The sequence below is a fragment of the Microchirus variegatus genome (genome assembly GCF_963457635.1).
Source record: "Microchirus variegatus genome assembly, chromosome: 5".
NCBI lineage: Eukaryota > Metazoa > Chordata > Actinopteri > Pleuronectiformes > Soleidae > Microchirus > Microchirus variegatus.
In genome coordinates, this window is record NC_139806.1 from 37,240,245 (window position 1) to 37,265,133 (window position 24,889).

At 37.4% G+C, this 24,889-nt stretch overlaps 2 protein-coding genes across 2 annotated transcripts; both read right to left on the reverse strand.

Moving 5' to 3' along the window:
* Positions 1–5,628: 5,628 nt before the first annotated feature.
* Positions 5,629–15,828, reverse strand: cyp27a3 (cytochrome P450 family 27 subfamily A member 3; the record flags this gene model as incomplete). The annotated part of the gene is made up of 11 exons (XM_083889761.1): positions 5,629–5,748; positions 6,494–6,694; positions 7,547–7,628; positions 7,803–7,969; positions 9,129–9,292; positions 9,680–9,877; positions 10,930–11,129; positions 11,890–12,080; positions 13,492–13,769; positions 15,603–15,724; positions 15,824–15,828. The coding sequence occupies 11 exons, from the start codon at positions 15,826–15,828 to the stop codon at positions 5,629–5,631; spliced, it is 1,728 nt and encodes a 575-aa protein (XP_083745887.1).
* Positions 15,829–16,087: 259 nt separating this feature from the next.
* On the reverse strand, positions 16,088–22,540 carry eaf2 (ELL associated factor 2; the record flags this gene model as incomplete). Its single annotated transcript, XM_083889874.1, has 6 exons — positions 16,088–17,010; positions 20,148–20,591; positions 20,825–21,015; positions 21,226–21,362; positions 21,650–21,744; positions 22,438–22,540. 6 exons carry the CDS (start codon positions 22,538–22,540, stop codon positions 16,967–16,969), a joined length of 1,014 nt encoding a protein of 337 aa, XP_083746000.1. The 3' UTR covers positions 16,088–16,966.
* Positions 22,541–24,889: the final 2,349 nt, after the last annotated feature.

Sequence of the window (24,889 nt, forward strand, 5' to 3'; positions counted from 1 at the left end):
TTAAGAAAGTTTCTTTGGTCCAAAATTTGACAAAAATATTCATACTAAACTATGTCGACCAAAATTGGACAAAAAAAGTCATACTATGGCATGTCGTCAAAAATTTGACAAAAAAGTCATATTACAGCATGTCTTCCAAAATTTGAAAAATAGTCATATTATAGCATGTCTTCCAAAATTTGACAAAAAAGTCATATTACAGCATGTCTTCCAAAATTTGAAAAATAGTCATACTATAGCATGTCTTCCAAAATTTGAAAAATAGTCATATTATAGCATGTCTTCCAAAATTTGAAAAATAGTCATATTACAGCATGTCTTCCAAAATTTGAAAAATAGTCATACTATACTGTCGACCAAAATTTGACAAAAAAGTCATATTACAGCATGTCTTCCAAAATTTGAAAAATAGTCATACTATAGCCTGTCTTCCAAAATTTGAAAAATAGTCATACTATAGCATGTCTTCAAAAATTTGAAAAATAATCATACTATAGCATGTCTTCCAAAATTTGACAAAAAAGTCATACTATAGCCTGTCTTTCAAAATTTGAAAAATAGTCATACTATAGCATGTCTTCCAAAATTTGAAAAATAGTCATACTATAGCCTGTCTTCCAAAATTTGAAAAATAGTCATACTATAGCCTGTCTTCCAAAATTTGAAAAATAGTCATACTATAGCATGTCTTCCAAAATTTGAAAAATAGTCATACTATAGCATGTCTTCCAAAATTTGAAAAATAGTCATACTATAGCATGTCTTCCAAAATTTGAAAAATAGTCATACTATAGCCTGTCTTCCAAAATTTGAAAAATAGTCATACTATAGCCTGTCTTCCAAAATTTGAAAAATAGTCATACTATAGCATGTCTTCCAAAATTTGAAAAATAGTCATACTATAGCATGTCTTCCAAAATTTGAAAAATAGTCATACTATAGCATGTCTTCCAAAATTTGAAAAATAGTCATACTATAGCCTGTCTTCCAAAATTTGAAAAATAGTCATACTATAGCCTGTCTTCCAAAATTTGAAAAATAGTCATTCTATAGCCTGTCTTCCAAAATTTGAAAAATAGTCATACTATAGCCTGTCTTCCAAAATTTGAAAAATAGTCATACTATAGCCTGTCTTCCAAAATTTGAAAAATAGTCATACTATAGCCTGTCTTGCAAAATTTGAAAAATAGTCATACTATAGCCTGTCTTCCAAAATTTGAAAAATAGTCATACTATAGCATGTCTTCCAAAATTTGATAAAATAAAAAACGTCATACTATAGCATGTCTTCCAAAGTTTGACAATTTTTTTTTAAGAAAGTTTCTTTGGTCCAAAATTTGACAAAAATATTCATACTATACTAAGTCGACCAAAATTGGACAAAAAAAGTCATACTATGGCATGTCGTCAAAAATTTGACAAAAAAGTCATATTACAGCATGTCTTCCAAAATTTGAAAAATAGTCATATTATAGCATGTCTTCCAAAATTTGAAAAATAGTCATACTATAGCATGTCTTCCAAAATTTGAAAAATAGTCATACTATAGCATGTCTTCCAAAATTTGAAAAATAGTCATACTATAGCCTGTCTTCCAAAATTTGAAAAATAGTCATATTATAGCATGTCTTCCAAAATTTGAAAAATAGTCATACTATAGCCTGTCTTCCAAAATTTGAAAAATAGTCATACTATAGCATGTCTTCCAAAATTTGACAAAAAAGTCATACTATAGCATGTCTTCCAAAATTTGATAAAATGAAAAATAGTCATACTATAGCATGTCTTCCAAAATTTTAACAAAAATGTCATATTACAGCATGTCCTCCAAAATTTGATAAAATAAAAAACGTCATACTATAGCATGTCTTCCAAAGTTTGACAATTTTTTTTAAGAAAGTTTCTTTGGTCCAAAATTTGACAAAAATATTCATACTATACTATGTCGACCAAAATTGGACAAAAAAAGTCATACTATGGCATGTCGTCAAAAATTGGACAAAAAAGTCATACAACAGCATGTTATACAAAACTTGGCAAAAAGGTCATAGTTTAGCAAAATTTTTCAAAATTTGACCTAAAAGTCACACTGTAGCATGTCATCCAAAAATTTGACAAAAAGGTCATAGTATAGTATGTCGTCCAAAATTTGACAAAAAATCGTCCAAAATCATACTTATATCATATCATGTTTTCCAAAATTTGACAAAAATGTCATGCTATAGCATGTCATCCAAAATTTGACAAAAACGTCATACTATAGCATGTCATCCAAAATTTGACCAAAAAGTCATACTGTAGCATGTCATCCAAAATTTGACAAAAATAGTCATACTATACTATGTCGTCCAAAATTTGACTAAAATGTCATTTTATAGCATGTCAAACATCATACTATAGCATTTCATCAAAAAATTTGACTAAAAAACATCATACTATAGCATTTCATCAAAAAATTTGACTAAAAAGTCATGCTATAGTATGTCAGCCAATATTTGAAAAATAGTTATTCTATAGTATGTCTTCCAAAATTTTTAAAATAGTCATAGTATAGCATGTCGTCCAAAATTGGACAAGAAGGTCATACTAAAGTATGTCATACAAAATTTAACAAAAAGGTCATAGTATAGTATGTCGTCCAAAATTTGACAAAAATGTCATGCTATAGCATGTCATCCAAAATTTGACCAAAAACATCATACTATAGCATGATGTCCAAAATGTGACAAACAAGTCATACTATAGCATGTCTTCCAAAATTGGACAAGAAGGTCATACTAAAGTATGTCGTACAAACTTTGACCAAAAAGTCATACAATAGCATGTCATACAAAACTTGGCAAAAAGGTCATAGTTTAGCATTTCATCAAAAATTTGACTAAAAAGTCATGCTATAGCATGTCATCCAAGATTTGACAAAAACGTCAAACTACACTATGTTTTTCAAAATTTGACAAAAAAGTCATACTATAGCATGTCATCCTTTTTAAATCGAAGCTGAAGACAGACTTTTTTAGATTGGCTTATAACTCTGACTAGGCTAGTCCTTCTCTTAGGTGGACTTATTTTACCTGTTTTTAATTTGATGCGCTTTTAGAAGGCCTTTAACACCCTGCAGCACGAGTAGCACTTTCTGTTTTTATGTATTGTTTTATTGATATTATGTAAAACACTTTGGGAACCGTCTGGCTATTGTAAAGTGCTATACAAATAAAACTTGATTGATTGATTGATTGATCCAAAATTTGACCAAAACGTCATGCTATATTATGTCATCCAAAATTTGACAAAAAAGTCATACTTATAGCATGTCGTCCAACATTTGACAAAAAGTAATTGTACACACCCCCATGAATAACTTAGAGATGTCCTGTCATATGGAGGAGTCCTGCCAAGTAGAGTTGAAGCCACCAAAGCAACATGTCCAATTTATATTGTTTTCCTTCTGGTGCTGAAAACAGTAAATATGAGCAAATCTGTTGACGCCTCCTGTTTTCATGTGACTTCAGTTTCAAGTCATCGTCAGTGTCACAAAGATAGTGACCTAAATATAACATAACATCAGTCCTGACTTTTCCCAAGAATTTAATCTTATCCTGAATTACAAATACATTTTTGACTCAGTAATGTCACTCAATTCCTCTTACTTATTCTTCCAGTCTTCCACAGATTTGTCATTCACTTACTTTTTTCATGTCAGTTTTTTACATGAGCTCAGTCTTGAATGACAGATACTGTAATCACAGTTGTGTAAACATGTTGGAAAACGAAGATTCAACCTCTTTGAAGGTGACTGATAAGTTGAATTCAGCAAGTCAGTAGAAGAAAGGGATTTTCAAGCCATTTGAACAGTCTGTGAGTCTCTGTGAACTACTTGTTCTCTTTATGCTACAGTAATGTACTCTCATATAGTGGAGATTATGGATTTCTGAGACAGTAATATTGACTGTACATATGGATATAAATCTCACATTATTAATCCAAGTGTTTTAGTCTCACATGCAATAAAGCATCTGTTAATTATCAAGTGATCATTACATCTATAATGACTGCTTGTGTGTTTTGATACAGTACAGAAAATGGGGAACTGATGTAGTCTAACAACAGTCCAGAAGAGGGCAGCACTAGTCCAGTATCTGTATAGCAGAATGCTGACAATGTCTGTCAACTGTCAACTGAATTTAAAATGTTAGTGTCTTTCAGTTTGCACCAACACACTTAGACCTTTTTAACTGGAAGTGACCATGTGTGTGTTTTCACGGCCAATTAAATGTCATAAAGAGAAAGACTGTTTGCAATTTAAAGATGTTTAATTCTAGGTATTTCTATCTTGAAACCATCATCACCATCACTTTTCATTTTAACATAACCTACCATAAAAATACTATAAGTTAACTTTCCGTAAACTGGGACAAAGCCATTTTCACTGCAAGACTTTATGAGACAGAAGATCAGGAGAAATATAACCTGTAAGTTTCCTCGACACGGAGGATACTTTAATATGCACAGTAAACATTGTTTTTAAAATAATAAGTATGTTAACCAGTGAAGAAACTTCTAACAGCTGGTCCAGCACTGAATATATGGACGTGAGGCTACATGAATAAATGTCATATTCGTCTCTTATCTAAATGTAAACCAGTCTCATGTAAGTTGAGAGACGTGAGGGTTCAATTTTGACCAAAAATAATGAGTCACATTTCCAATCAATTTCCAGTCAATTACATTTTATACATAGTATGTATGCAAGTCTGTGGATGAATGTGTTGTTCATATTGTTTTAAAATAGGTTAAAAAAGAAAGAAAGAAAAGAAAAAGTAGATTTTTTTCAATATTTTATTTTTCACAGCATTAAAGAGTGAAAAACAGCAAACAAGTTCAAACTGAAATGACGTTCCTTTGCAGGTCCAAAGCAACAACATCTTGTTTTCGCAAATATCTTTTTTTTCTCCACAACATAAAAAGTGTTTAAATAACAACAACAACAACAACAATGCAAATCAGCTATGCTACACAGAGCAAGGACACAAGTTCACCGAATGGTGAAATGTCATCACTTCAGCAAAAACTCTCAGCGTTTAAACTCAACTATAGCAGCAAAAATACAGCAAGATTTCATCTTAACTACTAAACTTCAACTTTTCTTTTTGAGAAAATGTGCGACTTAAGAACAGTACAAAGTTATCCATCCATCTTCTACCACTTTATCCTCCACATGAGGGTCGCGGAGTACAAAGTCATGTACTTTTAAAAGAATTGTGTAGATTCCATACACAAGTGAAAGTAATCTTATACATGGACTAAGATTAACAGACACATCTTCTGGTGTTATAGGACATGTAGTTCCATGTTGGGGAAACTAACATCACTCAGAATCCAAGTTTGGAACTATGGCTCCAAGGGAACAGTTAAAAAAACCTGCAATAAAACAAAAACGGTGGAATTTGCTGAACTGAACATAATTATCACTGAAGAACAGTGTTAACATGCACAAATACATCTTTTAAAAATACTATACATACTTCATTGAATTTCTGTACATACATGATTATATCAATGTTGTTACATTGATCCAGCAAAGTTCTCTCGATGTGAGCTGTGTGGAGCTCAGAGGCAACACCGTGAATACTAATACTGTCTGTCTACAAACTGCAAACCGATTGGTTGACCAGGACAAAGCAAGGTTCTGCAGATGGGGGTCACAGTCTTTCCAGCAGGATCTGGTCTCACCTCGAAGCGCTTCAACAACTGCAAAACAAAGAGAGAGAGAATATAATGAGATGTGGGAAAAAAAACGAGTAAATCTGTGCAGGATGTTCTATTAGTGTGAAGCACGAGCGTCAGACACTTCATTTCCCCTTAATGATTAGCAGTCGACAGAGTTATAACCGTGTGGTTGTTTTTCTCTGAGACCACATTCAGACAAGTGTTTGGTGGTTCAGGTCATCAGTGCCAAGACAAACAACAGCAGTGGGAACTCTGCTCTAGTTTCTAAAGTTACTATCGGTCAATACTATTCTCTGAATCTCGCAAAAAAAAAAACGAGCAAACAGTGATTTCCTGGGAATTAAAAAAGAGGTTCAACAACAAAAAATATATGAATAAATAAACAACCACAAAGAAAAACCTTTACTTTAACTTTAAAAACATATAAAAACCTCTATTTATTTTCTAATTTAATGACACTGTGACTGGCAAAGCAACAGAATTTGAATAAACAGAAACTATAATCACATCTACTGTAGATTCATTCTTTCTGACCCATGTCTCAGTATTTCAAAATCCTGCTTGAAACCCTTTGTTTAATTGTTTAACTGATTAGCATGTGCTCGGTTATAAGTTTATACTTCATTTAAAATAATGTTCTATTGATGTAAGCCTTAAAAAATAGTAACCCGTTAAGCATTTTATAAGCAGTATACAAACATTTAGTCCAGTTAGTCATTTACACATTACGCAGACAGAGAGCGACATTAGGGTTAGATTTTCTTACCCTGGACATGAGGAGATACATCTCCACTTCAGCCACCCGTCGGCCAATACACGCCCGCACACCGAAACCAAATGGAAGTGAACCCATGGGGTTAGGCTTGTTATTCTCTCCTCTGAGCCATCGCTCAGGGTGGAACGTGTTAGGGTTAGGGAATATTTTCTCATCATAGGACACGGCGTAGTGGCACAGGTGAAATAGTGTCTGTGAGAGAAGAAACCCCATGTTAAATCAAAAAAACACATAAATAAATATATATATATATATATATATTTATGTATATATATATATACATATATATATATACATAAACCAGCTCATACATAAACATGATATTAACATATATTGAAGCCTTGTTATATTGCAATTAAAGCGTTTTATTGGGATATCCATCCATCCATTATCTACCACTTTTTCCTCCACTAGAGGGTCGTGGGGGTGCTGTGTCTATCTCAGCTGACATTGGGCGATAGGTGGGTTTCACCCTGGACAGTTCACCAGTCCATCACAGGGTCACATATAGAGACAAACAACCATTCACTCACACTCTCACATCTACGGTCAATTTAGAGTGACCAATTCACCTAATCCCCATATCACATGTTTTTGGACTGTGGGAGGAAGCCGGAGAACCTGGAGAAAACCCACGCACACACGGGGAGAACATGCAAACTCCTTGCAGAAAGGCCCTTGTTCTGAAGTTGTTCTAAACAGGGCTTGAACCCAGGAACCCGGGTCTTCTTGCTGCAAAGGCAAGAGTGCTAACCACTACACCAACCGTGGGCTTATTGGGATATACTACATATATTTATTATTATATGTTTTTGTTATATAATGCTACATTGAATACTGTATCACAAGTTCACACATCAGTGAAATCAGTATGGACTAATTTTCTTCATTTTGATTTAGCATGTATGTAATTGGGGCCTTGTGCTTTCTGATTTGTTACCTTTTATTCTGAGTTCTGTTTTTATCTGGAAAGCTTTAAAAATACTTCATTAAGCTTTTATCGTTACCAGGATTATTTCGATTAAAGAAGCCACATGGTCTCACCTCTTTGGGGAAGACGTATCCTCCAACTACAATTTCCTTCTCAGTATTGACACGGGCATTTCCGGGTACGACTGGATACATCCTGGTGACCACAGAACACAGTGAGAGTCAGTGTACTCTAAGTTTCACAGTAAAATCAGATGTTCCTCAGTTACCATTTAATTGAGTTTTTAATTTATGTTCAAATAACAACTGACATACAACCAAAACATTATCACCACAATGTTTTGCTAGAAAGACAAACTATCTCTCTCACCGTAGTGTCTCTTTGAAGACGGCCTTCAGGTAAACCATGCGACTGATGTCATCACTTGTTGGTATTTCATCTCCAGGGCAAATACTTGACACTTCCTGGTATAATCGTTCTTGGATCTCTGGCTGTTTTGCCAAGTGATAAAAACACCAAGCCAAAGTGTTTGAGGACTGCAAGAGAGACAAGCACACAACATAAAACAGGCGGTTCAACATTTTAATAACCAACTCTGAGCATCTTAAAATATATTGAATTTAATAGATAAATATGTAATTAAATGTAAAATGTTGAACATGTGAGGCTGTGTGTTTAGTGATAGTAAAGCCTTGTACGTGCTATATCACAGAAAAGATTCCCTAAAGCCTTTTTTCAGGTGAAAACCAATGTAATAATGTTGTTTGTTTAAAAAATATATGTGTCTCCTGAATCTCTGAACTTGCTCTTGCATTTGAATTTAGCATTTGGGTTTGACTTTTTAAACTCATAAACCAATGTGGAAGAAGCAGCCGTTAGTCAGTGGAAACATTTGTTTCATAAATGAAATATTATGAAATCTATTGTTGAAAATGCTTGACCCACTGCTATGTGAAGTCACTTTATATAAACTCTTTATAGCAGGGGTCTCAAATTGGCGGCCCCCCACAACTGATTACATGCGGCCCCCGACTTAATATCATGTTATAATGAAAACATGACCCACGACATCACCGTCTTTTAAACACAGTGTGTAGCTGAGGCACAGCTGCCAGAGAGGTGATAGAATATAATATATGTTTGCTAGCAATGTTACAGTAATAATAAGACATTTGGTCATAATTATCCCATTATTAAATGTATCATTCAACATTCAATTACAAATACAAATACGCTTGTTAGGGCCAAACCACGAATTTTAATTATAGTTGTCGACACTATTATTTATGTAATCTGTTTTTGATATTAATACATTCATTTTGCATCATAAACAGTATAATTAAATAAACATGTGAAATCATGATGCAATATTGTGAACAGTTGTTTTTTTTTTACCACTTTTTGTCGGCCGGCCCCTTCTTGACCACAATAGATGCACATTGGCCCCCAGGTCATTGGAGTTTGAGACCCCTGCTTTATAGGCTATTATATATTTATTTATCTAAGCTTTCACAAAACTCATATTATAACTGAATCCTCAGGAAGCAGAACTTTAAATCACTTCCCCCCAAATTCAGCCAATTGCTAAACCCCAATATATTTGTTCAACTCCCCAATATCCTGACAAATGGTTTTATAACTAGACCGATTTAAGCCCATCCATCCACAGAGTGAAGATTTGCTGCATCTACTTACTGTGTCGACTCCTCCCAGCAAGAGTTCAGTGATGCTGCCGACAATCCCTTTGGGCGTCATCTTATCAGAGAGCAGCAGGTGTGTGAGGTACGCACCGTCCAAGTCCTGCTTAGCGTCGGCCTTCTTCTGGATTTCATCGATCTTGTTCTGCACCATGTTTTCAGCTGTAGGACACGAGAGAAACATCATAGGAGAAGCAGTGGTAAGTGGTAACAGTACACGATGGAAGAAAGACACACTTTGAGGGATCATCAGGTACTAATACAGTGGTAGAAAGCAGAGTAAACAAAGAATACAGTTGTTCTGTTCAACTCTTCCTCTCTTTTCTTAGTGTCCAGCCTCTCATACAACTCAATATAAGCCTTTTCCTTTGTCTCCTCTCTCTTTACCTAAACTCCCAGTCTCTAGCTGTCCCACTTTTTCTTTGCCAGAAGAGGATCATCTCTCACTTCCCACCACCAAGTTTCATTGTCTTCTTTCCTCTTGTTCGTGACCACCTCTCCTCACCAAACATGCAACGCTTGGATTTGCTGTAAATGAACATTGCTTACCAAATTGAAAGAAGTAATCGTTGTGTTTCACAAAGTCTTTCCAAATACGTGAATATGGCCAAAGAAACTGGGGGACGAGGACAACCTGTTGAGAGAGGTTAAATGATTCTCCCACGGAGTCGATGAACTTTTGTGTTTCCTCAGGTATAACGCTGCTCAAACAGCCCAGGCGTTTCTCAAACAACACTGAGGTGACGGCTAAAAAAAAAGACAGAGAAAAAGACAATTATTTTAGCTTCAAACCTTCATGTTATAAATACTTGGACAAGAGCAGGACATTTGAAGTTGTTTTTCATTACCCAAAATAAGTTTTTTCTTTTTTTTAATCAAGCACAAGGTCAGCTCTACAGAAGGTGCCATTTTGGATCACCATATTCTACAACAGCCCATAATGGATAAACTAAATATCTGACTGCATGGGTTTGTGTGAGGTGAAAGATATTCAGCAGCAATATGCAACTTTAGCACGACAGGGGCATTAGACCTAAACTAGAAATGAGTTGTGTTCTTGGCCTAGATCATAGAAAAAGGTGTAACCAAATACTGTTCAGCTTGGCACAAAAGACAACCAGAGTCTGGCTATGCAAACTGAATATTTTGATATTTTGATAAAAGGAAGTTGGGTTCAAACTGTCCAGGGTGTGACCCCACCTATCGCCCAATATCAGCTGAGATATAGGCACAGCAGCTTCTGAGACCCTCCGATGGAGGATAAAACGGTAGATAATGGATGGATGGAAGTTGGGTTCTATTAACAGTCAGGCTGTTACCTTGTTTAAAACACTATAACAAAATCAACTGGTTGCACTCATATTTCCATAAGTAAATTAGCATGTTCTCATTTTAAAACATTAATGAAACTAACACTTGGAGACTGACTGTGTCTAAAACCTGCCTCGGTGATCACAGCAGGATCAACCCCAGTTTTATCTAATCTAGTATCTAATAAGCTTTCAAGGCCAAGAGAGTCAGCAGGTGTGTCAAAGTCAACACACAATAGCTCTGCTTCACCTACAGAAAGAGGTGAACAACATAAAGTGTGTAAAGACAGAGAGCTGCAGCTGTAAGAGCTGCACAGATAATAAAGTAACACAGAGAAGCTACAAAAGTGATAGATTTAAGAGCATTCCTCTCATCAGCTACAGTGACACAGAGACCATGAATGAAACTGTGAGAAATACTGCAAAACTGAATGTATCAAGATGCTTTTCCAGTTTCCAGAAAACATAACGTGTTTATTCTCTGCTGACCTTCAAAAGCAAATCTGTAGAGTTCTTCAGCCAGGTTGTTGACCATCACTGTCTGGCCTTTGGTGTCTCTCATCCCGTCCACTATGTTGAGGAAGTCTGTTACCACGTCATTCAGTCTGTCAGTGTAGGAGTTGACGTATTTGGGCTTCAAGAGCCGTGGGCTCAGGTTACTGCGGATTTCCTGCCACGTGGAACCAAAACTAAAAAAAATTGGGAATAATGACAAGAAATTAGCTTTCAGTTCCAGTTTGGGTCATTTACACCATTTACACACAGGATCAATGAACATGCAATGTTTAAATAACTTCTCCATTAAATATAATCAGCCTGTTTAGTCATGCAGGAGTTAAAGTACAATTAATCACAACACCAGGTAATCACTGTGCTCTTTGGTACTGAGGAGTTAGTGTGTGCAGCAAAGGATGGACTGAAAAAGTACAAATACATGCACAGGAAACTATGTTCAACAAAGCTGCGGGAAAATCAGGTCTTTAGTTTCTATTGATTCCTTACATGGTGCACATCATTAATCATTGTCACCATGAAAACTTACATTTTAGCTGTTTTTAAGTTAAGTTTTTAACACACATGTATTTAATACTGTACATACAGGCTGGAAAAGTCAGATCGATGCATCCCTCAGTTGGGTTATAATAGTGTTACAGTGTTATAAGTAGAGGTTACACTTTAACCTGTAGAGGCGTATCTTCCCTGCCTAGATGTCCCACTAGGATCAGCATTTTGAACTAGAACAAATATGTGTTGACACACCTCTGTTTAAGCTCTCACTAAAGACCTAACAGTCCTTGGTGTTTGCCAACAGAGTAAATGTGTGTACAGGAGAGTCAAAAACAATCAGAACAGGTGCCCAAGAGGCAGGAATTGCTACAATTTCAACCGTTACACGTTTTATCCCCTCAAGCCTTGTGTGATAGATGTGGAAAAAAGAGGTGAACTCACTCTGACAGAGGTCCATAGGCCTGGTTACTGTCCTCTCTGTGCTTCCTCCAGTGAAACATGTTGGTCCTCACAGGGTATTTCCCCTCCTGCCTCAGAACCTGTTCTATCAGGTCAGCATCGGCCACGTTCACCACAACCAACGGGCCGTACTTCGACTTCCAGAGTGGGCCGTAGATCTTCTTGTGCTCAATCTTTAAATAAATAATATGACTTGACAGGTTATTACAAGGTCATCAATAATCAGCACACTTAACAAAAAACAGCAATATTTGTTGTACAATCTAAACCATTTAATGATGATTTGTTTGTGACAATAAATTCATTAAACTTAACTATGTTACTGAAATGCTGTCCTGCAATGACAGCAGTATATACATAACATGTGGTAACATGAACTATTCTGATCTTTGTCACTGTATGTGGACACGTACAAACCAAGGTTATTATAGTTAAAGAAAACTAAAATAAACACTAAAATTGAGAGGAAAAAAAAGTACGTTAACTGAAATTAAAATAAAAAAAAACTCGAGGGACATGAGGGATAATTATTATTATTATTATGTTCATGTGTGTCTTCAGTCTGTCGGCTCTTTTTACCTGGTACACTAACTATTCTACACTAACATCTAACCTCAGCAGTATTATGCACATTTTGCACACTTTTTTAAAGACTGTTATATTTGATTCAGGGATGGTTGTTCATTTGTCCTAATACTTTTTTTTTGCATCTTTTGTTGGGTGTTTATGACACAACACTTATAATGACCTCATCTTGCATACTCCATATGAAACTACAACTAATAAAAGCAAAAATAAAACTAAGCATTTACAGAAAAAATAAATAAAAACAAAACATAAAAATAATTAATAACCTAGCAAACCTGCCAACTAATTTAAAAACTAAATAAAAACTAAAACTAATGAAAAATCCAAAACTCTTCACAAATACTATGTGCCATATAAAAATAATAATATACAAATTACATTTTGAAAAAAAAGAAGTTTTTCACAGGGGTGAAAAAATAATACTATACAAAATTACATTTTTGAAATATATATATATTATTATTATTCTTTTTTTCTTTAATTATTCCATACAGTATTTCAGATACAGGCCTCTATCAAACGGTTGAGAAGTCTATGGCATAATTCATAAAGTACAACATGCAGAACAAGTGACATTAAGTGTTAATGAGTTCAGTTTGATGCATTTTTCAATGAGATAAAGTGTCTTAAAGTGTGTTCGACCATATGGTTGGGTAGAACCTTAAAGGGTTAAAAGTGATAAACTGGTGCAAAACAGAATTAAAAATGAACAAATATCCAACTTACTTGCAGTAAATGCATCTTGTCCGAATAACCTTTAAATAACAGCCAGTTGAAATTCGTCAGTAAACCTGGTCCATGTAATTCATCCATGTGTTTCACTCCAGTATTACCCTCCGAGGGCTTGTTGTTTCTGCTGCTGCTGCTGGTGCCGGTGGTGGAGGAGGCGGAGGCGGCGGAGGCGGCGGAGGAGGAGGAGGAGGAGGAGGAGGAGGAGGCCACGGCTGCGTTGGAGGAAACATACCGACGGTGGAGGTGGTTTTCCTGACATGTCACCGGCTTGAGAGCCGCTGTCGCCTTCTGAACCGCTTCATGTTGTTGTTGTCGGTTGAGTCTCAAGGCGAAGTCGAGCAGACGTTTTCTGAACATGTTGCCGGTGATGAGAGCGTCTCCCGCGGGAAGCAGCAGCGTGAGAGCCGGGTACAGCAGGGTTAGAGCCGGGTACAGCAGCGTGAGAGCCGGGTACAGCAGCGTGAGAGCCGGGTACAGCAGCGTGAGAGCCGGGTACAGCAGCGTGAGAGCCGAGTACAGCAGGATGAGAACAGGGTCCGGCTCTGCTTTATAACGCAGTAGTTATTGATTCAGTGACTTGTTTCCACCCGCAGCTGTAACTGTGGATACTGCGCCGAAGGGGAGACATGAGGGGGGAGGGAGGGATGGAGGGATGGAGGGGGGGGGGGGGGAGACATGAGGGGAAAATGACGTACATGTTTTCTTTTATTCAATTACAGACTAGTGACAGTGAATGCAACACTTGCATGCGATTTTACGATACACGGTCCACGATACCAATAATAATACAACCATTTTATCACTGCCCCCTTTTCTTTTGTGTTTTCAGAGAGAGAAGTTTATTCAGAACAGGAACAGTCATATTAGAGCAATTACTCCCAAATATAATGTCACTGAATTTAAATGTAGCAGCAAATCTTTAAGTCACATGACAAATCTTATTTTTGCATTTGGTAAATTTAACATTTATAAAACACGATTCTTTAAACCCTTCCCTAACATTAACAGTCTTGTACATATATACTTTAACCCATGTGTCAAACGATGAATTGTATGAATTATTCTCAATAGCCACTAGACATTATGCTTATTTTTGTTCGTTTGTTTACCTATTTTAAATTACATTATTTATTTATTTTCATATATTTTATATGAAAATAATATATATATATAATATTTTATATTTATATATATATATATATCTGTATGTTTGTATCATATATATATATCTGATATGCACATTGTTTTATATGTATATTGGCTATATGTCTGTTTGTTTCTAATTTCAAATAAAAGTTTTTAATAATAATAACGATTCTGTGATAATCAATAAATCATATAAATATATATGATATATACGATATATGTTTCACTAAAGAAAACGAAATGTCTGTGACTTGAATTATGTACGCTGTACGGTTTATTGATTCATCATCGTGGTTGGGTCATCTCAACAGCTTCCTCCACAGTGACGCGTTTGAACAAGGCTGCTTAAATATCCATATTTGCCACGATATCGATTATCATATAGCACGAGAAACAATGACTAGGTTTTACGTTTACTTACAAATGTAAAAAAAAAGAAGAAAAAAGTAGTCTGTAACCAAATCAATAACCACTGGCTACTATGACAATTTCAGGTTTTCGCCAATACCACATTATCAAGCCCACACTCATATACATGTGCTGAATCATATGCTCTGAACAGCTTGTTTAATCCCCTTATCAGGATCAGGATCAGTGTCAATCATGTGATAGGTCATTAGTGTTCAGAAACAAACACTAAACACAAACTAAGTGAAGTGCAAATTGAGTGACTCAAGTCAAGACAATGGATGCAATAAAAATGTGTGTCTATCAGCAGAGCTTATCAGAGATGGAGAGGTTACTTTGAGTCACCTGTGTGCACAGGCCCTACAGTCAGATGTAAGGGAACTGCTTCAGGCACGCTCCTTCATTTCAAAGTCAATTTGCATGTACGAGATAATGTCAATAGATAGAATAGAAGGGCAAAAGTAGAGTCAGAAAGCTGGAGGGTACCAGAATAATACCCTCCAGCTTTCAGGTTGTACAAACAAAAATATATGCAATCAATTTGAAAGATGTCAAAACATTGTAAAGACACTGTGAAATATTCCAAAAAAAAACAGACATAAAGCCTCAAAAACAGTTAAAATCTTTATTCTTCTACATACAAAGAAATTATTCTTGAGTTGTTAACAAATGCTGCACATAGACCACCTCCTCTCCCCCTCATTGGCTCCTCAAAAAAAAAGACCTCATCATTCGAGTCTCACGCCAAAGAGGCGCTGCACAACACACCGTGTACGTGCAGCACAACACACCGTGTACGTGCAGCACAACACACCGTGTACGTGCAGCACAACACACCGTGTACGTGCAGCACAACACACTGAGCACAACACACTGAGCACGTGTAGCACCCTGCGACGTGACACAGCTCAGCGGTGACAAAATAAGACTACACATGTCCTCACTGGCAAAAGGCAAAAAGAACAAAAGGCACATGACGTTCTGTAAGACTCAAACTGCTCACAGTGCAGCATCAAAGAGTTGTTCCACATCACAGTTTCACACCATCTTGCACTCCCAATTGACTGGCTATTAAAATGTGTATAAAATATATTAAGCAATTCACTATTGGTCGAGTATATTATGAAATATAAATAGATTCAAGTACTGCAGGTTTAAAGCTACAAAGCATGACCCTAACAGAGTCAACTGAGCACTAGTGCACGATGAAAGAATGAATCAGAAACCACTTATTTACTGAGATGTATAAACAAGGACTTAAACGCACTTCTATCATCGATGGAGGTCGACACACTGGGTTCACACCGACATACGCAGTGGAGGCGAATAGAGCAGCGTTGTGTCGCCAAACTGGGTTAGTGCAAGCAAAGTGGGTCTTCACTTTGCTTGCACTGCATGTGGCAGAAGTTGAGAAAATGTTCAACTTTCCAAGCATCAGTCAATCAAATCACCTTTAATGTTTCAGCTCAAACACCAATGTTTCCAGTCGGACAGTGTTGCTAACGTCCAAGAGCAGGTAATCGGGCTCTATTCGCAAAGCGTGTGCGTGAATCCAGTGTTTACATGTGACTCTGTCAGATCACAGCTGACGACACGAGGGCGTCAGATCAGTGTCACTCATCCTGAATAGAAAGTGATATTTCCGTTTAGATTTTCGTCTTCAATCAAAGGCTAATGCAGCAGAGACTCTTTGAAAAGACGACGAGCTATTAAACAACATCTGGTCTACAGGCAAAATAAAAGTCTCTAACCTTGCTATAAACTGTAATACAGAAACTCCAGTGGTGGTTTATGGCAAATGATAAAGGCAAGAAACATCAATCTACACGAGTATCATTCCGTTTGCATCGTCTTAGATTAGATATGCATAGTTCACCGCTTCTCTAACACTGATCACATCACATCTCTGTAAACTAAGGCATCTCTTTAATCTCACACATTATCTTCACACACACACACACACACACACACACACACACACACACACACACTAAATACAGATCAGTAAGCAATAAATAAAAACGTGAAATTCTAAGCTTGTTGGCAGAGAAGCAACAAATTATACAATGTTTGAAAGCAGTGGATTGTGGATATGTAGAAAAGACAGGCACAGATTTTTAAAGCAAGACTGACACGACCAGTGCCTGTTCCTGATGTCCACAGGGGGCAGACGTGCTCACGGTGTTCAGTCACTCTCACTACCAGATTCACTCAGCTGAAGGTCGTTCTCTGCAACACGTGGAATGAAAATTAGGTCATGAAATTTAAAGATTTTAGAATTTTTCACCATTGCCGTTTCGCTACACACTCCAAAACAAATAGGGTTAGAAGACAGATACTTTTGCAGACATCTCAGAGGATTTTTCAGTCAATATTAAACATGTGAATACTAATTGTTAGATGCTTATTATGTCAATAAATGTTTTTACAATCCTTCACTCATTTTTCATGAAGCCAGCCCTCTGAAAACTTGCATCGACCCCTGACACTGTCGTGGCTAACAATCGGTGTCTGGCTCGACGACATGTATGGAAAATAATAAATAAATGAGAATCGCGGTCAGTAACAGTAACCATGGTAACGACACCACAGCAGCTTGATCATCTACAGGTAGGCTATGTTGCGTTAGTAACTTGTATTGATTTGTGTATATTAATATATTCAATTTTAGAAAGTGCGATAATAGTCTGGAAACAACACAAACTTTTTTCCATACTTATCCAGACCTGGAAATTACTCTCACTAAATTCCATACTTTTACATACTTTTTCATGCTGCGTAGGAACCTTGAAGACAAGAACATTTGTGCCCAAAGGTGCACATTTCTACAAATTGTATTAATGTACTTCAAATTTAAATAATAAGGCAAATAAATCAGTAAAACTGTGATTTATGTGGACACTTATTTTACCTGTTTTACACATACATAGGTTTGTGCAGCTATTCTTCTGAGGACACTACGTTGAGTTCAATTCATTCTGGAAAAAGCCTTAACAAAAAAACATTATCCCTCACCTTAACCATAAATAACCCTGAGCCCTAAACTTAACCAGTTACTTAGAAATGAGGTTCTGGCCTCTTTGGGACTTTTGGTTTCTGTGAAGTCAGTGTTTATGAGAGTAAAAGGTCAACAAATACAAGAACAAACACACACAGTGAGAGGTATTGAAATTTACAACTGAAAAGTACTTTTTTAAATGAATGGTTAAATATATTTCATTGGCTTTATTGGCTTTTTTTATTTGTTTTGTCTTTTACCAAACATTTGGTTTTGAAACTTTAGTATTTTGTATCTTCAGAAGAAACATGCAAATACAGTTTGTCACAGGCGGTGATCAAAATGTCATATGTTTTGTTTGTTGGTGTAGTGGGCACACAACAAACATCCTGCTCCTTTAACAGTTACAGGTAAATACAGAAGCCTGGAGGGGTCAGATGAGCTGTAACTGGTGCGTCACACCGGTGTGCTGACTTAAAATATTCTGCTTGCAAAAACATTTGCCTGATATTGTTTTACCACAAAAAAGTACAACTTCCAAAACCTACACACCTTGTTTTGACTGTTAAGCATGGGGCGGACGGTGTACATGGACGACCAACTATAGGAGGAGAAAGAGAATGTTTTTCCTCACCAATGCCAGAGATCATTAGTCCTAATATTCCTTTCAGCCGTCTCTACGACCGCAAAAGTAGTTATTATCAGTGTTCTAGACATTATCTGTCATAGTCCAATCAGAATCATTGGATTGAAGTCATGTTTTATGGTCTCGCCTGGTGGTGGCACTCTAAGCGAAGCTCACCATTTTAAAAAAACACGGAGGATTGTGCTCGTTTAATCGTTTAAGTAGACGTAGTTTTACCAGTGCCACGGAGTTCACACTTTCATACGTGTTAGCAGTTTATGGCTCGTAGAAGCGGACATTTGAGGCTACGTTTGATAGCTTGTTTGCCAACATTGTTGATGTTTGTATCGCTCAGGGTTTAACTGCAGGTTAAACTTCACGCAAATCAGACAATCGGACCAATAATGGGTTGGGGTAAGGGTCAGGCTTTTAGCCAGCAGGGCGACCGGGCGTCCTGGGGACTGAAAATAATAAGAAATTAGACGCCCTACTTTTAGGCAGGACGCCAAAAAGAAGCCCTATGTTTTCCTCCCGTTTGTCTAACCACCGAAACGATGTTGTGATGACGCGGGGGTATAGACATGTGCGTGCTGACCGCAAAGGATCAGTTTGAACACCAATAAAACGATTCCAACAAGATGTGAGGACACGGTGAACAGCAACTATTAAATGCTGGAAAGTCTCTTTGCGCAAAAGCAAAACTTGGCTGCAGCGCAGATTATGAACTCTCTCTCTCTCTCTTTGAACAGTTAACTAAAGAGATCAGCTCATCTGATGCATCTGTTATTCCCTTAATTACAGCATGCTCTCCCTGTCTTTATCTTGTGTCCTGGTGTTTTACATCCTACAACCTTAGATACATGTCATTTTTGTTTATCAAGTTGCCATCTAGTGGACACAAGAAGGACTCTGTTAATCATCTAACAACACATTGATACCGTCTTGCTTTATGCACCTATTGAACCGGTCACCTTAATCACTATCAGAAAAAATGTCCCCCTCCCCCCACCTGAACTTTTCTTCAGGAGCCACCACTGCTGTTAAGCAAGCTAACTTTTGTTAAACAGAAAAATACTTTATAGTTTTGTACCATTATGGCAGTGTTTCCCAAACATTTTAGATCACTTTTTTAACAGTAACTTATCTGACAAACTGTGACAAGAGCACATTAATATTATATTTCTGATTACACTACAGAAATATCACAGACTGCCGTTACAGACTACAATCATATTATTTTGAAAATACATTTACATATTTCCCTGCATTGTTGTCCTTAAAAAGAGCATTGTATTTATCATCTCCACAATTCTTTCTTTCCCTCTCAACAAGGCTCCAGTATTTCAACATTTAAAACATCAAAGTTGTTTGGTGTGCAGAGAATCATAGCCTTGTGTCTTGTACCGTAGAGGAGCAAATTGTGCATGTACACTTTTTAACCTGAGAGCACAGCTTAGGATTTCTTTGCCCCATATAAGAAGTTTGTAACCTCTAAACCACTTTAGACAACATGGAACATTATAAATCTGCAGTTTAACAGCAGTTTATAAATATATACTCAACTGTAAAATATTTAAACTACTCATTTCAAAATGATACATCTTAAAAATGTTTTTTTAACAAAAATCAGAGGGAATAGAGTGGAACAGGCGGTTGCCTTGCACCTCCTACTGACAAGGGGCCACAGCTCAAAAAGAGAAAAACCCACTTTCATACTGAGATGGAGCTAAGAGGGCTACTTACTGAGTGTGTTCATGAGTCCTCCAGTCTCCTGGCGGTGGCCCACGCTTTCCTGACGGTGGCCCCCGCTCTCCTGACGGTGGCCCCCGCTCTCCTGACGGTGGCCCCCGCTCTCCTGACGGTGGCCCCCGCTCTCCTGGCGGTGGCCACCGCTCGCACTCTCCAGACGGTGGCCTGTGTTCTCCTGGCGGTGGCCCCCGCCCGCGCTCTCCTGGCGGTGGCTCACATTCTCCTGGCGGTGGCTGCTGGTGTTGATGATTGGCATGCTGTGGTTGGCTGGAGCCGGGGGTGGTGCAGGTGCAGGTGCAGGTGCAGGTGCAGGCGCACGTTCTCCCTCTGAATCACTGCTGGAGCTGTCATCGCTGCTGGAGGACGAGGAGCTGTTGGAGTCTGAGGAGCTGTTGCTGCTGCTCAGCTGATCCATGACCTGTGCCTCCGCCATCAGTTCTGCACATGGTGGTAAGAGCAAAATAATAAACAAATTTGATGAAGAAATGTGTGATGATCATGCTTATTTATGGAAAAAAATAAATGCACATAAATAAATAACAAACATGGCAAGCAAACAAGATTGCAAATCTAGTGCATTTGCAATCCAATTTCCCTGCAGGCTTTAATTAATTATTCAAAGTAAAGTTTCCATCATATATATATATATCCATTATAATAAGACAATGTGCCTCTCTCAATGTCATCCATGGGGGAAGCAGGGGATGTCTTCTCTTTGGGAGGAGAACTCTTGGAACTGGCTGAGGTCTTGTTACTGCTGCTACCGCTGCTGCTGCTACTGTGGTTGTTGCCCTTCATCTGCTGACTCAAACGACTCGTCTGCTGCTCCAGGCGAGAATGGATCTTGCTGCTGCCTTCAGCTCTGAAAGGGAAATGAAGAGTGCAAGCAGTACTATGTGGATTAAGGTGAAGACATTTGAAATACATCCCTGGGAAATGAATATGAACAAGAGCATGCATCCATCCACTATCATCAACATCATCATAATAAAAACATGTATTAAGACACTTGTACATAACACTGAAATAAAAGAAAGTGAGGTACGTTACAGGAGCAAATGGTTCTACCCACCTGGTCTTCTTCACAGCAATATTGCTGTTGAGTTTTTCCAGTCTGTACTCGCCTGTGTCATGGTTGACAATCAGGATGCACTCTTTCATGTACGGCCTCTTGGAACCCTTGAAGACCGTTACGGGAGCACTGGAACCCTAACAAAGCAGAGACAACACAGAAAGGACTATAGTGACAATTTTCAGTGCAGTCACCATGTGTCTATGTCCACACCTCAAGAAATGTTGACCATCAAATGTAATAATTTTGAGGGGTTTTAAGTAGGGCTGCAACTAACGACTATAACTGTTTCACAAAGTTTGGAAAAAGAAAGAAAGAGGAAATAATCAAAAAAGTTACTGTAATGAAGCTCAGTAGGACTCAAAATCAATTTTAGGGATCTATGAGGAGGGTAATTCCGCCCTGGCTAACATCACATACTGACCTCTAAATTGGGTAAAGTAATGGTGACTTGCTCTCCCTTTCCCACTTCAAGCTCCCCTTCACATGTTGTGTCGATTGAGGCTGGTTTGAAGTCATCTGTGGGGAAATCAAAGAAAGAACATTCATGTATAACAGTGTTTTTCAGCCAGTGTGTTGTACAACACTAGTGTGCCGTGAGAGATCGTCAGGTGTGCCGTGGGAAATGATGCAATTTCACCTAATTGGTCTAAAAACATTTTTAGAAAACAAATAATTAATTATCTGCAAATAATATGGATATAAATATTCAAGACACTTTGATAAGAATGACTAAATTGTTAATATAGGCTACAGAGTATCATTTTTTAAACACATTTTGTTTGGTGTTGTTCCTCGTGATTTTTCCAATGAAAAAAAATGTACCTTGGCTCAAAAAAGGTTGAAAAACACTGATGTTTACAACGTGTCGTGTATTCACACAAAAACCATTGTACTGCTACTTCCCACCAGTACCCACTAGATGGCGGCAGTGTCACGTTCGCCGCAGTGCCAACACTAGCAAACAATTTGACAGCTGGTGCATCAACACTTTCGAACGGCTGAGATTTAATCAACTAACGAAGATAACATTAAACAGAGAGAGATGTTTCAACTTGTTCAACTAAAGCACTGACGGCTCGTGTTTACATACGAACTGACAATGCGGCTAAAACAGCTGCATGCACTTATCGAGCTAACGAGCTAACTAGCATGCTACCGTTAGCTTCTTAGGAAGCCAGGCATAACCAAGCGATACGAGCTCCCACTTACATCGCACTGTGTGGTAGGCACTTTTGGGCTGTTTCTCAAACGTCTCTCCCAGTTTCAAGACATGTTCTTGATTGTCAAAGTTGGAGTAAGCTGTTCCATTCATTCTGAGACTTTCATGGATGTTACACTTTCTACTCTTCTTTTTTTTTTCCACCGACAACAACCATGTACGGCAGAGCTCAGAGCTTCTCATTGGTACCGTCAAGTCCTGCCCTCTCTGTCTTATGATTGGTCAGCACCACCGTAAGCCTCGTCTGATTGGTTTAGCGTCTGTCAATCAAGTTGTTGTAATGACAAGGCATTACAGGGTAAATCCCACAAGCTATCTATCTATCTATCTATCTATCTATCTATCTATCTATCTATCTATCTATCTATCTATCTATCTATCTATCTATCTATCTATCTATCTATCTATCTATCTCTCCATCTATCTATCTATCTATCTATCTATCTATCTATCTATCTATCTATCTATCTATCTATCTATCTATCTATCTATCTATCTTGAATAATAATAATAACTTATTTGATATTATGAAATATAATGAAATATAATGAAAACAGGCCATAAAATAACTGATTTACATCACATTTTATTAGAATCCTAAACCACAGATTAACTCACTGACTTCTTCATTCATTCATTCATTCATCTACTACTTTATCCTCCACAGGGTCACAGAGGTCGCTGGTGCCAATCCCACCTGACCGAGGGTAAAAGGCAGTGGACAGGTCGCCAGTCCATCACAGGGCCACATAGAGATAAACACATCACTGACTTCTCCACATGCTAAATTAGCAGCAGTACTGGACTGAGTTGTGAAGCTGCAGAAATGACTGAATTAACTTGAATAAGACAAGTTCACTTCCATAGTGAAGGACCTATAAGGTCAAGTAATCAGAGACTAATGAACAGCAGCAGTAACACTCACTGACTGTCATTTAAACCTCCACAGGCTCTGAACTCCTTAATCCACATGACAGTGACAATAATCTCTTTTTCATGCTTTAAACTGACGGCCATGTCTTCACTTTACCATATGCCGCACCTGCCTTTACACAGGATCAGTGCACAAGACAGTCTAACCAATATATATATATATATAAAGAAACAACATGTAAATAATAATACATAATAATTCAAGTATCCTGTGAGATTCAGTTTCTTTTCTTTTTTAAAAAAGATGCCATTGTCTTGTGTTTTTAAAAAGAACAAGACAGATTGTAAAAGGACAGGCGTCCTGTTACACTGTGTCTGTAACAAAGAAGAGGACGAGGGTCTGTTTCCATGGATGAAGGTAAACACTGGCTGCAATTTGGTGATATCAGTTACTGTGGGGGTTACCCTTGCACTGTGGGAGGCAACGTTTACTGTTTCCAAGCAACTATCCACAAATTCACAATACTGTTGTTGAGTCACAACAGAGTTCCCAGGTTGTTGTGAGCCTGTAACTGTGATGGCAGCCCTTCTCTGCAGTAGCTTCTTATTATTAGTATTATAGTTTGCCAAATGTGCCCCTCATATTGCAGGATGCACATTGTCTTTATGATTATGGTCTGTAGATCATATCTCAACTGACTCAGCATCATGTGTATGGGACATTGTTCAAGTGGCACGACTGTATTTAGGCATGCAGAAGAATCTATGTCATGTTTCTACAGCATCTGCTGCACTTTTGTGGTGTTTTTGAAGGATACGTTCCATTAAAATGTAGAATTATATGTTCTTCTAGTCATATTATTACCTTAAGGATTATCGTAGAAGTGTTATAGCGCCAGAAAAAGATGTTTACTATATATATGCATATATTCAACAGACTATTTTTTAGTTCATTATTATGATTTTTTCTTTTTCTTGTTTGCCTCATGACTAAAAAGACACACCTTTGTTATTGACAATAATAATAATAAAAAAAACTATGTACAATGTACAGATGTTTTATTTAGTGTTGCATCAGTTCAGATTTGACTCATTTTGAATGATGGAGAGCATCATCATCATCATCATCATCATCATTGTGTGTTTTGTGGGTCTGAGGAGTCACAATGGACTGAATGTGTGGCCTCAGTGTTTTTTCATCAGGACCAATCAGGAAGAGAGTGAGAGCATCGGTCCAGCATATGGTGCTCACTTCACTTGCTGTTGGAAATATCCAATTCACCATATGGTCCATGTATGACCCAGTAAAAGAGCTAAACATGCCCAGTCAGTCAGGAACATTTTCATTACACTCTTAGAAATAAGGGTTCCAAAATGTTTCTTCTACAAGGGCTGAGGTTCTTCTATTTGCTTCTGAATAAACCTTTTTTTAAGGGTTCTTGGTAACACCAATGGTTCCAGTAAGAACCATTTTGATCCAAAGAACCCTTTAAAAAACCCTTTCCTGAATAAAGGGTTTTTATTTATTTCTATGAGTGTACCATGTTTCTGATACAGTATATACTGTAT